Source organism: Schistocerca piceifrons, chromosome 1, assembly GCF_021461385.2.
Source record: "Schistocerca piceifrons isolate TAMUIC-IGC-003096 chromosome 1, iqSchPice1.1, whole genome shotgun sequence".
NCBI lineage: Eukaryota > Metazoa > Arthropoda > Insecta > Orthoptera > Acrididae > Schistocerca > Schistocerca piceifrons.
The window spans coordinates 792998680-793015614 of record NC_060138.1 but is presented as its reverse complement, the minus strand read 5'-3'; the positions used below and the strand labels follow the sequence as shown (position 1 = coordinate 793015614).

The following is a 16935-nucleotide window of genomic DNA, read 5'->3' as shown; positions in this document are numbered from 1 at the left end:
CAACGTGTTAGTGAGGCAACATTGTGCAAACTCTTCTGTATTTTGGGAAAAGAAGCAAATTTTAACTCTGCAACAAGAGAAATGTAGGTTTTACTCAATTCGCCTCTCATGACGCTTCTCTGAAAAAGGTGAAGATGATTAACAAGTAAGGTGAAACTAAATCGCTGCTTTTGTTGCACTTTCAGCGGAATTCTTTTTAGATACCAACCAAAGCAACAGTGACAGCATATGTTTTTGATGGTCACCATGCAATTGTAGGCATGGGGGATGGGGGAGGGGGACTCTCCTTAATATTTACAATAAAAAATGAGCTCCAGTTTAGAACGGCACCTCGCCTTCAGCGCTCGGCACTTTCCCCTACAGCTTGTTGACCGCCTATCTGCAACCCTCACCACTGCCCACCTCCCCACACTTGGCCAGCCGACTGCGCATCTGCCGGCCTCGTTATTCTGTGCCACGCCACCTGAGGACTTGAAACTGGATGTAACTAGCAGGATCTATGTGGCCAGCATTGTTTGGAGCTACACAATTAACGAATGAATTACACCATTAAATCAAACTGTTCATGGTGAGCCACCTGCTCATACATGTGGAGGGCTGTTATTTTGCATAATACACACATCAAAAAAGATTTACACCACCTCCGTTCCGAGAGCTCCGGAACCTGTACAGAAAATTCGAATAGAGATCAACATAAACATCATTTCCATCCTTTTTATTGCTTATGAAAACCACACATTGCATGTTGTACCACCATACAGCGAGACCTTCAGAGGTGGTGGGCCAGATTGCTGTACACACCGGTACTTCTAATACCCAGTAGCACGTCCTCTTGCATTGATGCATGCCTGTATTCGTCGTGGCATACTATCCACAAATTCATCAAGGTACTGTTGGTCCAGATTGTCCCATTCCTCAACGGGGATTCGGAGCAGATCTCCTAGAGTGGTTGGTGGGTCTTGTCGTCCATAAACAGCCCCTTTTAATCTATCCCAGGCATGCTCGATAGGGTTCATGTCTGGAGAACATGCTGACCACTCTAGTCGAGCGATGTTATCCTGAAGGAAGTCATTCACAAGATGTGCACGATGGGGACGCGAATTATTGTCCATGAAGACGAATGCCTCGCCAATATCGGTCGGAGGGTGGCATTCACGTATCGTACAGCCATTACGGTGCCTTCCATGACCACCAGCGACGTACGTCGGCCCCACATAATGCCACCCCAAAACAGCAGGGAACCTCCACCTTACTGCACTCGCTGGACAGTGTGTCTAAGATGTTCAGCCTGACCGCATTGCCTCCAAACACGTCTCCGACGATTGTCTGGTTGAAGGCATATGCGACACTCATCGCTGAAGAGAGCGTGATGCCAATCCTGAGCGGTCGATTCGGCAGGTTGCTGAGCCCATCTATACCGCGCTGCATGGTGTCGTGGTTGCACAGATGGACCTTGCCGTGGACGTCGGGAGTGAAGTTGCCTATCATGCAGCCTATTGCACACAGTTTGAGTCGTAACATGACGTTCTGTGGCTGCACGAAAAGAATTATTCAACTTTGTGGCATTCCTGTCAGGGTTCCTCCGAGCCATAATCCGCAGGTAGCGGTCATCCACTGCAGCAGTAGTCCTTGGCGAGGCATGTCATGGACAGTTCCTGTCTCTTTGCATCTCCTCCATGTCCGAACAAAATCGCTTCGGTTCACTCAGAGACGCCTGGGCACTTCCCTTGTTGAGAGCCCTTCCTGGCACAAAGTAACAATGCGGACGCGAACGAAACGCGGTATTGACCGTCTAGGCATAGTTGAACTACAGACAACGCGAGCCGTGTACCTCCTTCCAGGTGGAATGACTGGAACTGACCGGTTGTCGGACTCCCTCCGTCTAATTGGCGCTGCTCATACATGGTTGTTTACATCTTTAGGCGGGTTTAGCGACATCTCTGAACAATGAAAGGGACTGTGCCTGTGATACACTATCCACAGTCAACGTCTGTCTTCAGGAGTTCTGGGAACCGGGGTGATGTAAAACTTTTTTTTGATGTGTGTACTTCTCATGAACCAGTTACATCAACTTGTAGAGTATACAGAGGAACAAATACAGGGGTGTGAGATACGACACTACAACATCAGCTATGAGTGCGGTAGTTTACAAGATGAAGTTACAAGAAGAAGAAAGATAATCTCGGGGGGAAGTTTAAGCAACACTGGGAAAGCGACAGCATAAGAAAGGAGTTGAAGATAGAACACGGTTCTCGTTGCGTAATAACGAAATAAAAATGGTGAAATTGTCATGAGCATATATTACAATGACAACACATCAAAAGGCGCTACCAGAATTACATACACAAGCCATATACTGTAGAAAATAATTTGTCCAAGTCTGTAATGTCAGAGACTGTCGCAGTCCCGGAATGTTTACTATTGTATATGTTGGAGCAACTGCAAAAAATACAGCTTTAATTCGATTAACAGCGATACACGGTGAGGTATCGTCGCAGCAGAAATCACACGGCCATCGACGCGTCGCGCAGTCCGCCGCCCATCGGCGCTGGAGCGACGCGTGCACTCTAGCGGTGGCTGACCGGCGCGGCGTCACGTCACGGCCAGACGACGGATTCTATCCAGGGCACGAAGCTGGCGACGCGCGTGTACACGGCGGGGTAGCCGGGCTCCGCGCAGCCCTTGCCGAACGAGACGATGCCCAGGATGGAGTAGGTGCAGTAGGGCTGCGTGTTGCGCACCTGCAGCGGCCCGCCGGAGTCTCCCTGCGAGAGCACGACACAGCACAGTCATCACCGCTGTATCACTTGGACAGGCGAGCGCAAACTGTGGCCTTAAGTCAAATGAAAGCCATAATTATTTTTAAAAATTTTACCGTATTTTACTTACTATAAGACACTCCTTAATTTAATAAAAATTACCATTTTTAATTATTAGATTGCAAAGTCAGACTAAAAAACAAACTTATCCATATTTTTGATTTGCAGCTCCTTGTACTGGCCGTGTCTGCAGTTAGAATTTTTGGATGTGAGGTCCGCCAGTTATGCAAAACACCGTTTTTCTCAGTACCCAAACACGTTTTGCCACCACTGTGCCATCATCAGTGGGTTTTCGTTTTTATTTATTCTCTACATTTGGTGTGCATGAATTTTCTGGATCACTTTTGTGTTAATTACTACAGGTAGCTTGTAATGTTTTCGTGTGGCAAGCACTTCCATTCTCCGCATCATGCTGAGACGTTGTGATGCATACGTAACTATAACAAGTATTTTACACAAATAACGTAGTAAAACACTTTTCACTACAACAGAACACCGCGTGATGCAGAGAATGGAAGTGCTTGCCACACGAAAACATGACAAGCAATCTGTAGTAATTAACACAAAAGTGATCCAGAAAATTCATGCACACCAAATGTAAAGAATAAATAAAAACGAGAAACCACTGATGATGGCACAGTGGTGCCGAACCATGTTTGGGTTCTGAGAAAAACGGTCTTTTGCGTAACTGGCGGACCTCACATAAAAAAATCTTAGTTTATAAAAGCGAATTGACTTTTAAAATCCTCGGGGACCGTCATCTGAACCCTCTCCTCTTCCTTCATCGACAACGTTGTCCTGTTTATATGTAAGGCGGTCTTCACTACCATCGAGTGCATCATTTATGCCGCACTTTAAACATTTAACAATAATGTCTTCTCTCACTCTAGACGACGTTGTTGTGTCCACTGACGCAATTGTTTGAGTGTAGGCCGTGAATACACGTTGGGTTTCATCCATTTGTTCCATTCCTCTCTCATATACACTTTAAATGGTTTGTTTATCGAGACATCAAGAGGTTGCTATCGTCAAGTAAGTCATCCCGGAATAACAAAAAAAAATGGTTCAAATGGCTCTGAGCACTATGGGACTTAACATCTATGGTCATCAGTCCCCTAGAACTTAGAACTACTTAAACCTAACTAACCTAAGGACAGCACACAACACCCAGCCATCACGAGGCAGAGAAAATCCCTCACCCCGCCGGGAATCGAACCCGGGAACCCGGGCGTGGGAAGCGAGAACGCTACCGCACGACCACGAGATGCGGGCCCGGAATAACAGCAGGCTCTATATTTCCCTCTCTCAATCTCTCTTTCACAGAATTTTTAAAATAACTAGTAAACTGTTTAGCACAAGAAGAGGACTCTCCTTCAATAAAGCACCTTTCCTTCTCTCCCACACTCATAATGTTGTGGACTGGCAAGACAGCCAATCCACAGTGACGGGTAACCGAAAGGCACGCTTAAACTCACGCAGGCTGGCGTGAGGTCTGAAACAGGATACGTAATGAATGCTATAACGAAAAGTACGTAGCTGCTGGAATACTTAACTTTAATCCACAATTGGTGAACATTGGTCTTGTTACTGTACACTCCTGGAAATTGAAATAAGAACACCGTGAATTCATTGTCCCAGGAAGGGGAAACTTTATTGACACATTCCTGGGGTCAGATACATCACATGATCACACTGACAGAACCACAGGCACATAGACACAGGCAACAGAGCATGCACAATGTCGGCACTAGTACAGTGTATATCCACCTTTCGCAGCAATGCAGGCTGCTATTCTCCCATGGAGACGATCGTAGAGATGCTGGATGTAGTCCTGTGGAACGGCTTGCCATGCCATTTCCACCTGGCGCCTCAGTTGGACCAGCGTTCGTGCTGGACGTGCAGACCGCGTGAGACGACGCTTCATCCAGTCCCAAACATGCTCAATGGGGGAGAGATCCGGAGATCTTGCTGGCCAGGGTAGTTGACTTACACCTTCTAGAGCACGTTGGGTGGCACGGGATACATGCGGACGTGCATTGTCCTGTTGGAACAGCAAATTCCCTTGTCGGTCTAGGAATGGTAGAACGATGGGTTCGATGACGGTTTGGATGTATCGTGCACTATTCAGTGTCCCCTCGACGATCACCAGTGGTGTACGGCCAGTGTAGGAGATCGCTCCCCACACCATGATGCCGGGTGTTGGCCCTGTGTGCCTCGGTCGTATGCAGTGCTGATTGTGGCGCTCACCTGCACGGCGCCAAACACGCATACGACCATCATTGGCACCAAGGCAGAAGCGACTCTCGTCGCTGAAGACGACACGTCTCCATTCGTCCCTCCATTCACGCCTGCCGCGACACCACTGGAGGCGGGCTGCACGATGTTGGGGCGTGAGCGGAAGACGGCCTAACAGTGTGCGGGACCGTAGCATAGCTTCATGGAGACGGTTGCGAATGGTCCTCGCCGATACCCCAGGAGCAACAGTGTCCCTAATTTGCTGGGAAGTGGCGGTGCGGTCCCCTACGGCACTGCGTAGGATCCTACGGTCTTGGCGTGCATCCGTGCGTCGCTGCGGTCCGGTCCCAGGTCGACGGGCACGTGCACCTTCCGCCGACCACTGGCGACAACATCGATGTACTGTGGAGACCTCACGCCCCACGTGTTGAGCAATTCGGCGGTACGTCCACCCGGCCTCTCGCATGCCCACTATACGCCCTCGCTCAAAGTCCGTCAACTGCACATACGGTTCACGTCCACGCTGTCGCGGCATGCTACCAGTGTTAAAGACTGCGATGGAGCTCCGTATGCCACGGCAAACTGGCTGACACTGACGGCGGCGGTGCACAAATGCTGCGCAGCTAGCGCCATTCGACGGCCAACACCGCGGTTCCTGGTGTGTCCGCTGTGCCGTGCGTGTGATCATTGCTTCTACAGCCCTCTCGCAGTGTCCGGAGCAAGTATGGTGGGTCTGACACACCGGTGTCAATGTGTTCTTTTTTCCATTTCCAGGAGTGTATATGCGTCATTAGATACATAGCAAAGGATAATTGGCGCCTTGCTAAGTTGTAGCAATTGACTTAGCTGAAGGCTATGCTAACTATCGTCTCGGCAAATGAGAGTGTAATTCTCAGTGAACCTTTCCCAGCAACGTCGGCTGTACAACTGGGACGAGTGCTAGTAAGTCTCTCTAGACCTGCCGTGTGGCGGCGCTCGGTCTGCAATTACTGACAGTGGCGACACGCGGGTCCGTCGTATACTAGCGGACCGCGGCCGATTTAAAATGCTACCACCTAGCAAGTGTGGTGTCTGGCGGTGACACCACACTTAATCCATAATTTCACACCAGCATCGTCCTTGTAACAACTATCATGTACATGAACAACACCTGTCGACATTTCAGAAGGTTTTGGCATTTTTTACGCTTGAAAATGATAATTCGTTTAAGTTTAGTATCGTCAGCACAACATGAAAGGACAACAGAGTAGCGCGTTTTTTCATGTCCAATTGTTTTTGTAGTTAGAGTTTCAGTACCTTTCATGTCAACAGTTCTGTTACTCGGCACATCAAATGTCAGAGGAGGTTCGTCGATGTTCACTGGTTGGTTTAGTTCCACAATGGTTTTCTTTCGATGTCGAATAATAAAGCGATGGAAAGATATTTTCTCCTCGTGCTCTTGTGTCATTTTCTGAGATATTTTCATTTTGGTTCGCATATTAAGTCCATGACACTTCATAAACCTATAGTACCAACCAACTCCACGCTTAAAGTCTTAAGTTGCACTGTAGCCCTAGCTTATGAGTATATATTTCAATCATTTTTGGATTAATTCCAATGCCATTTTGACGGTGTCCTTGAATCCATTTCAACACGTCATCTTCTCGTTTCGGCTATTTTGCAATCAGTCCTCTATTTGCACATTATGTCCTCATTTTTTTCAGTTCTTTACTTGCCCGCCAATGGCGAATAGTCTTCTCTCTTGGTGGAGGGCCGAAATACCGCTCTGCTTCCGTGTTGTTCTGCTGGTACTATTACTTTCAATTTATAGCCCGCATTAAATGAATACCTTTTAATTTTTTCCATTACGAAACTAGCTACTAATAAAAATATTGTACTGTTATCGACAACACAAATCAGTTTCAATTCAAGTCACTAGCACTGTACACTGTTTTGGGTTTATGATCGCGCTCCAGGAGGGAGACAGCGTCAGCACGTTCCTGAATCTCCACAACTCATGTTCGTCCCATCGGTACATTGGTGCCAGCAGTTGAATCCAGTGTAGTCAGGTGGAGATAGGTTTCCCGCAGCATCGAATATGGCCATTTTTAAGACTGGCGGAAATTTTAAATCAAACATTGGACTTTTAATTTAGAGCATAAGGCGCGCCTGAATTTTGGAGGCAACTTTTCGAAGAAAAAAGTGCGTGTTATAGTCCGTAAAATACGGTATGTGGCATATTCTACACTAGCTGTTACGTACGGCTGTGATCGCATACCACTAGGTCTGCTACCAGGAGTGGTGGTAAGTAAGCTACTGTATGTGCAATACCGTCAGCTCGTCTGACGTGTTTACCTGTTCAGGCAACTACAACTCGTGATGCACCCTCCCCTCTCCCAAGCTGTCCCAATGCACGGTGAGTCAGCATGCACAGTGCCGGTGCCGCGCAGTGCGTATAGAGGGGCATTGGCTGGAGCGCGCATCTGTGCAACACGCTACTGAAGCAGCCGTACACTATACAACGTCTGCGTTATGCAACAAATAATGTGGAAGTATGCATTAAACACACTGAAGATAGTCTAAGCATTCTATTCATTACTTTGAATCGTTTCATATAGCACACATCAGCCAATAAAAGCGTTTCACAAATGTGATAAAGATCAGAAGTCAAAGACTAAATACGCTCGTATCCAAAATTAAAGCAACAAATCGCTATTTCCCCATCCTGTGTCTAATTCACGATATAATCATACAGAGTGGCGCACATAAAACCGGCCCCTGCGCTGAAAGGAATACGAATGAAGAAAATCAACGCACATCATCGCGTTCTTACATTTTTATTGTACAGTTTCATTATTAACTACGTAATTAACAGTTTAAGGAACAGATTTATTTTTATTAGTTTAATAAGCATATTTTATAAAAGAATTTAAAGTCTGTGTTCAAAATGTTCTCCGCCAACATCCAAGCAAAGCTGTGCACGTCGAGGCATGTTATGGAAAACACTTTTCAGTACTCTTTGAGGAATGTTCGAAATTTGTTCACATTTGTTGTTTTTCAATGTGCCAAGTGTTCTGGGATTGTTGCGGTAGACTCTAGCCTTTAGAAATCCACAGAGGTAAAAGTCACATACATGGTGACAAGTCGGGAGAGCGGGGAGGCTACAAGCCCTTACTAATGGTCCTCTCTTCTGTAAAATCAGTATGTATACGAGCTGAGGACAAATCCGACGTATGAGAAGTTGCCCCATCTTGCTGGAAATATGCACAACATTTTTCGTTTGGCGTTAACAGAGCCGAAAATTCATTGTAGAGTTGCAACGTGTGTTGACAGTTTCGTTGAAGAACAATGGCCCGATAATTCTGTTACCAGATACGGCACACCGTACACCAAATTTTAAATCGTCTATCGGCTTTTGCAGTATGCCATAGGGATTCTCTGTAGCCCAGTGTCTTGTGTTTTGTGAATTAATGTAACCCGACAGATGAAACAAAGCTTCATCCGTCGGAAAAAGGAGGAACGGATCAAGTTGTCCCCCAGGGACATTTTCTAGCAACCAATCGCATCAATGTGTGCGCTTACCGTTGTCCGCTTCTTTTACTTGCTGAACAGCACTCACTCGGTAACGTTTCATTTTTAAGCCATGAAGGATGCGTTGACATGACCTGCGAGATATTCCACACTGCTGTGATAATCGTCGTGTTGACTTGTAGGGACTTCTTTCAACGTGTGCCGTCACGTTTGCCACAACTTCAGGTGTACGTACAGTCGGTGCCTTATTTCTCTTTGAATTAACAACACTGCTTGTCGGACGCCACATTCTCACTAGATCCTGAATCGTTGATTTTGCAGGAATATTACTTTCTGGAAACTTTTCACGAAAAGTGTCACGAACAACTTTAACGGATTCAGACTGCACATATTCTTCAACAATGAACACACGTTCTTCAATGGAGTAAGGCATGACAATTAAGTACACGGTTTATAACGACTACTTTCCGTATGAACTACTCATACTTTACTGCTGTTGGAAGGTGGCAAAGAAACTGACAAGCTAGTAATGCTACTTCCGCGCGTTTGCAGTCCGGTTCGGGCCGGTTTTACGTGCGCCATTCTGTACAAACTGTCAACCAGATGTCCGTATGATCGTGTTCTGCATGCAAGATGGCTTTCCGGTCAACCGAAAACCATGCCAACGATGACGTCAGGGCACACATGAAACGAGATAGTGTTTGCTGGGTAGCCTCACATCCACAATCGCTGTGTACACAGTCACAGACGGTGCAATATGGCACAGAGAAGATGCCTACCACACTATCTGCGGCAGAGGGTCATAGAAAGACCGGAAGCAGGACAGTCGGCAACTGATTTGGGTTGATCATTTAATTTGAATCGTTCTATTGTTTCTCGAATGCGGCGACTGTTTATAGAGACCAAAATTGTATCCGGAAGACCAGGGCAGGGCCGACCCTGTGTGACTTCAGAAGAGAGGACCGTTATTTGTATGTAACGGCACAACAATACCACCTCAGTACTGCACTGCAACTGGCATCTGAGCTCGCAGCATCCACTGGACTTGTTGTATCGAGGCAAACGGTATGCAGAAGGCATCGACAGAGTGGTCTTTATTGTCGGAGACCTGATGACGTGTCTTCACAGAAGGGAACATCTACAGTGGAGTAATAAAACATACCATCCGGACAGTCGAACAATGGGCCAATGTTTTCACAGATGAGTCCCGATTTAGTCTCGAGAGTGAGTCTCGTTGGATTCGAATTCTGGAGGGAACGATTTAGGGACTCAAACATCGTGGAAAGAGACTGATGTCGAGGAGGATTCCTAACGGCGTGACAGGGATTACTTTTACCACTCGAAACCGTCTTTATGAAATTGTGTGGTTGAATCGGCAAGGTTTAACTGCTGTCAGGTATCGTGGTGAAGTCTTGGGACTTCATTTGCGATTGTAGAGAGGTGCTGTGAGTCCAGACTTCGTACTGATACACGATAATGCTCGATTTCAAAGAGCACAGGTGGATGATGTTTTCTTGGAAACGGAAGATGTTGCACCCATGGCGTGGCCTGCTCTCTCTCCCGATTTGAATCCCATAGAGCATGTGTGGGATGTACTAGGGAGACGGGTTGCATCACGTCAGCCTCCATCAACTACTCTGCAAGACTGCGAGCAGCTCTGCAGGAAGAATGGGCGTCATTGCCTCGTCATGAGACCGATGACATCGTTCACACCAACCCCCGTCGTTGTCGGGCCTGTACTGCTGGCAGAGGTGGTCACAGCCCATGCTGCGCACATTATCCAGTTGTCGGAATGTGTGTGCAAATCCATTAAGCATGTTGCAATTGTTTACCTTCTGTATTCTTTACATTGTTTCTACTTTGCTATCACCTGTTTTCACTGATTTGTAGCGAAATAAACGCAACCATTCTAAATTTCCGTTTGTTGCTTTAATTTTGTACACCAGCATAGTTTATTCAAAGAGTAAATATTTTTCCGTAATTCGTGTAATATTCTTCATATTAATATACGTATCTCGCACTGCACACTTTCTGAAGCAGTCTGTCTTCTTCATGAGGTTTGAAGCTCTCTTCATACCCAATTTCATTGAAATCGGTTGAGCAGGTTGGTCGTGAAAACGTAACAGACAGAGGTACTTTCGCATTTATTATACTAATACGGATGAAACTTTCAATTACGATATCTTTTTTCCGTGATCAGAATTTGATGAAAGAAAGCTGCATCGCTACCCTAATCTATGCTCAAGTTATGTGCGAAAAACCCATGAAAGAAATTAGCCTTTTCGGACAGGCAGACAGTCTGATTCGACGGTTGTAGATAAAACTTGAAATCACCGTATCTTTCTTTCCGTGATCGGATTTTGATGAAATAAACCCTATACGGTGCCCCAAGCTATGCTCAAATTACCTGTGATAAACCTGTGAAAATTCGTCTTGTGCTTTTAGAGAAGAGCGTTAAAACAGACAGACAGACATGACAGTTTTATGTGTTTATTATTAGTATACAGAAGATAATCTCATTCATGGTCAAAACAATTTAGTCAACGCTTACAAGGCGCCTTCATTCCTATAGAACAGATTTATTTTGGGAGAGTGCTTAGTCACACGTTGAGTCACTCTTCCTCATTCGTGGAATGGTTGCTTTAATATACAATGCCTGGACAAAAATATGGCAGCACAGAGAGAAATGCATGCTTCACTATAAAATGGTTCAAATGGCTCTGAGCACTATGGGACTCAAAATCTGAGGTCATCAGTCCCCTAGAACTTAGAACTACTTAAACCTAACTAACCTAAGGACATCACACACATCCATGCCCGAGGCAGGATTCGAACCTGCGACCGTAGCGGTCGCTCGGTTCCAGATGTAGCGCCTAGAACCGCACAGCCACTCCGGCCGGCTTACGTTGCAAGTGTCAATAGTGACCACAACCGAGTGTCAGTGTAGTTGCGAATGTGATATGCCGGAGCTAAGTGGTTCAAATGGCTCTGAGCACTATGGGACTCAACTGCTGAGGTCATTAGTCCCCTAGAACTTAGAACTAGTTAAACCTAACTAACCTAAGGACATCACACACATCCATGCCCGAGGCAGGATTCGAACCTGCGACCGTAGCGGTCTCGCGGTTCCAGACTGCAGCGCCAGAACCGCGCGGCCACTTCGGCCGGCCGGAGCTAAGTGAATTCGAACGTGAACAAATTACTGATGCTCTTATGGTGGATGCTTCCGTAACGGATGGGACCGAAGTTTTTAATGTGCCAACTTCCAAGTACATTTACTCGTAAAAATGCGTACAGGGAAGGTCGAAAAGTATCATCCGCTAAGCCAACAACCAGATACACAGAAGACAGAAGAGCATTAAAAAGTAACAGCCGTCATTCCACATTTGCTGAACAAAGTATGGACAAGAAACATAGCACAACACACATTAATCAAAATTCTCAAATGCAGGAACAGCTCCCCACAAAAACTAATCATTGAAGAAAACTATCAAATACAAAAAGCCATAGTTGAAGGAAAAGAAGTAATAATTTAATACACAGCTCTCTGCAATGGAACTCTGTTCTTTGCCCTCTAAGAATTATTGTATAACACCAACCTATAGAGCCTCCCCCCTCCCCCCCCCCCCCCCCCCCCCCCGCCACACACACACGCCTCTGAAAGATTCTGAACAATTGCCACTGTCAGCCATCTTGTTTTTACACCTTCAACTGTTCCACTGTCCACAATTTTGTTTCTGCAGTTGGTAAACAGTGAAACAGTGACAGTGACAGCTCTATATATAAAACGTCACAGTGAAGACGATGAAAACAGAAAACGTAAGTGAAACATAATGTACACACACACACACACACACACACACAATCTTCCACACAGAATTAATTTCAGGCATAGCCATTACAGGTCCCAAATCGTAATTTTTTTGCCTAAATAATCTGTGTCATGAAGTGCTATGTGGTTGCAGATAAACTGGGAAAGAAATCGGTCACTGTAAAAACATAGTGCATCAAGAAAACCACACCATATGGTAAAAAGGTATGAAATCAATTTTATGTATTTATTCGAAAATCTGTAATTGCGATTTTAAAAACTAATATTTACTTGTATACAAACAGTAAAGAACATTCTTTGTTCAAGAAACATAAAATAAAAGCCCATCGATGATGCTGCAACTGGAGTGAAACATGTTTGGGATAAAAAACAAAATTGTGTTTTGCTAAAGGTAGACTCCATCCAAAAACATATGTAGTGGACTAAAGTGTATGTTGAGTGATCGTGATAGACGCTCATTGAAGAGGTTCGTGACGAAAAATAAGAGGACAGCAGCTGCAAACATCACTGAAGAAGTGAATGTCGCACTTGCGAACCCTGTCAGCACCAAAGCAACACGAAGGGAGCTACATAAGTAGGGAACTGCAGGGCAAGCTGGAGTTCCGAGACTGCTCATCAGTGAAGCAAATGCCCGCAACAGGAAAACATGGTGCCGAAGCCATAAAGCCTTGGCTATGGAGCAATGGAAGCAACTCATTTGGTCAGACGAGTCTTGTTTCAGACTGGTCTCAACTTCTGACCCTAGAGTGAAAAATGATGTGGAACCTGTAATGACATGGGGAGCCATATTGTGGTATTCCACGGGCCCTGTGGCTACTTTGGAAGATTGGATTACTGGCAAGGATTATGTGACCATATTGACTGATCAAGTCCATCCCATTGTACACGTTTTCTTCCCCAGTGGCGAAGCTGTGTTCCAAGACGACAGGACCCCTAATCAGAGCTCGCGTCGTCCAAGACTAGTTTTGTGAGTATGGAAATGAGCTGTCACACATCACCTGGCCGCCAGTCGCCAGATCGCAGTAGTATTCAGTATTAGTAATTTACTTTGGAGAGAAGGGTGAGTGGTTGCTATCCACCACCACATTACTTGAACGTACCACTATATGATCGTATGGCATTGTTGGCCGGGAGGCCCCAAGTGGGGAAGTTCGGCCGCCGTATTGCAAGTCCTTTTTAGTTGACGCCACTTCGGCGACTTGCGAGTCAATGATGATGAAGGACACACAACACCCAGTCATCACGAGGCAGAGAAAATACCTGACTCCGCCGGGAATCGAACCCGGGACCCCGTGCGCGGCAAGCGAGAACGCTACTGCAAGACCACGAGCTGCGGACATTTTTCAGGAAGAACGGTGTAACATTCCCTAGAATACAGGACCCCTCTCTGTCCATTCCGAGACCACTGGAAGTTGTTTTGAACGCAAACGGTTTTCCTACACCGTATGAGCCGCAGTAATGTGTTTGTGGAGTTCCATATATTTTTATTCATCCTCTGTACACTGCTAGCGAACAGACTGCAACTCCAGGAAGGACAGGAAACGACACAGTCTTACTTATCCTGTGTAAGCATTACATTAGGAAGAATACACGATTAAATTTGTGGGTAATTTGTGGTATACAGGATGTGAAGAGTAGCGAACTGAGCTGCTAGCTCTTGCAGCAACAATCGCTATAAACCAGCTGCGCATTGGGTAGAGCCAAGCTTGGACTTCAGATTGGGGTATGGGTTTTTTTTTTTTTTTTTTTTTTTTTTTTTTTTAAATCTGCTTCATAGGTCGTGAATCTTAGTGGCTGCAGAGTGATCACATGTCAGCCTCTCGGCAGCCCAACTGGGTTCTGCGAGTGCTCACTGATTTTCAAAAATCCCGCCAGATTGAGGCAGGCATTAGAATGTAGTAGCTGTCACTGGCTAATCCTGAAGACTTCTTTAGTCACCTAATCGCCATTGTCGAGCTCTACGTGCATCACTACCCGAGAGAGAGGAGGATTGTAAGCAGTCGAAACTACCGCCAATGCAAGCGAAGATCCAACAGTCATTGGGCAAGGTGATGCAGAATGTTTTGTTGGGACTGTCCTGGTGCGGTGCTAACAAATTAGGCTGGTAAGGGGGAAAACGTTGCATGAGCGCACTATCGAAAATCTCTAAACAAAGTTGCAGAACGCTGTCAAGACGAAGCCTCGCGGGGAAGCTGTCTGCTGCAGTACTGCTGCTCCACGGCAACACGCATCAGCGCAGCCTGCACGGAACGCAGCTACACATGCTGCCTCTTTGGGCTATCAAATTTTGACTTACTCCCGTTATCATCCTGACATGGCTCGCAACGATTGCTTCCTCTTTCCTTCAATGAAGCAACCATTGCTTGCCAGGCATTTCCAGAATGACAAGGCAATTTTTGAAGTGGAAAGTTTCCTGAATAGCCAAAATATTATGGTGTTGGGGCTGTCAAGATTTATTAAGAGGTCGAATGTTACTGATCTGTCACGAAAACTGACAACGGCCAGGAGAGCGGTGCGCTGACCACATGCCCTTCCTTACCCGTATCTGGTGACGTGTAAAGGCTGAGGATGACACGGCGGGCAGCCGGTAGCGTTGGGTCTTCAAGACCAGTTCAGATGGTGTTTGTTGGTTTGAAATGTTATCGGTATAAGAAGTGTCATGGACGCTATGAAAAGACTGGAAACTTTCTTAAGTAGCAACGTGCAGGCATGGCGCTGGAGAGACACGGTGGATATGATCAGCAGGAAACAGAACGAGCAAGCGGAACGGTTAACACACCTCAGGTGAAAGTTGTATGCCGCAACAGCCACGGTCACTGTCAGGACGAAAAAATAGTGTAAGCAATGGAAATAGCCATGGAAAGCTGACCGCGGGCAAAACAACGAAATGTTGGACCTTGAGGTGTCTTTGTATACTGTTTTAGGACTAGCGAGAAGCTTCTGAAAAGATTTTGGTCACTAATAGGGCCTTCAGGAAAGCAGGGGAAAACAACACTGCCACAAGAAACTCCTCCAAATGCCTGAAGAAGCAGTGTATAAACGACATTCGAGGGCAGCCTCGGTAGTAGCAGATGAGTTAAGCAGTGAGAGAGCTGACAAGTGAGTCACACAGCTGGGGCAGCAGTCATCACTAGGGAGCAGCTGAGCTGTCGGAAACCGTCACTGTAAAGTGACAGTTGAATGATGCTGCAGGAAACTACGAGAAGACCGCGCACATTCGACAGAGGCACAGATTCTCCAGTAAGCATCCAGCCACAGTTCTTACACTGAATTTTGTACCTGTTAGTAAAGAACAAGCTCCGTAGAGGCTATCTCTAGAGGTAGCAAAGAGTAGTAGTATTTGTCCGTCACAATATAGAGAGGAACAAGCGGCGCCTTACACGTGTCTCCTAGTGTTTAGTTGCGGGAGTCGCAACGGGGATTAATTTTCGGTGTATAAGAAGGAGCGAGTGCTGCCTTGCACTCGTCTTCTTACCTTGATTCGAGTATTTGATGTTATCATCAGAAATATTCGACACCGAAGCACTTGTCTCTGATAGAGAAAGGCAGTACTCAAGAAATGGGGCTTGCTAGAACGGAAGCATGTAATCACTGATGGATTGAAGTCCATTTTAAGACACCTCTACGAAAAATAAGGTGTTCTTACTTAGTACTGGGAATTTTTTGCACCCTTATTCACTCCGTAGAAAACAACTCTTCTCCATTCTAACATCACCTCCGCTAAATATCCTAGGATACTTGTAAGGTGACAGCTTGAATGAATGTTAATTTCGCACCTTACATGAGATTCTATACGTCGTAATGAGTAGATGGATATGTCATACGACATACTTCGGTGATAGTGAGCAAATTTGCCTATCAAAATGTGCAGTATGTAACGCAAAAAGGTATGACACTCGATTCGACAGTATTAACACACCGAACCCAAATCCTGCATGTCAATGAGCAAAAGGTGAAAAAAGCTGCTGGAAGAGACGCTTTGCCCGCATCTCGTGGTGGTGCGGTAGCGTTCTCGCTTCCCACGCCCGGGTTCCCGGGTTCGATTCCCGGCGGGGTCAGGGATTTTTCTCTGCCTCGTGATGGCTGGATGTTGTGTGCTGTCCTTAGGTTAGTTAGGTTTAAGTAGTTCTAAGTTCTAGGGGACTGATGACCATAGATGTTAAGTCCCATAGTGCTCAGAGCCATTTTGAAGAGACGCTTTAGTTTGGGACAGACTCGGGTTGTGCAGCCATGGCCCACATACAACGAAAGGCATTTATCAGGGGATTGGTGACCTGTGGCGAGGGAGACAACAAACGCATTAGGCAATACATTGAATGCAGCACGTGACGGCCTAGCGCTGCCTGCTAAAGAGAAATTCTTTAAAAAATAGATTGGGTAATTTGCAGATGGATACAAACAGGCCTGAGACACAGTTAAAAGAAAGACGCATTTACTTATCATGTGAAAGGTCCATGGTGCTCTCGTGATGCACGCATGTAACTTTTAGGCGTCAGGAGTGGGCACAAAATGTCCAATTGGCTGAAATAAACTCAGAAA

General features: G+C 46.0%; 1 protein-coding gene across 1 annotated transcript in view; it reads right to left on the bottom strand.

The window, feature by feature from the left end:
* Positions 1-2280: 2280 nt before the first annotated feature.
* The window catches only part of LOC124713262 (trypsin-1-like), a 102863-nt gene continuing 88208 nt past the window's right edge, over positions 2281-16935 (bottom strand). The window contains exon 7 of the mRNA XM_047242934.1: positions 2281-2765. Coding sequence (XP_047098890.1) covers positions 2598-2765 — 168 coding nt within the window. The 3' untranslated portion in view covers positions 2281-2597. The remainder of the gene's footprint in view (positions 2766-16935) is intronic.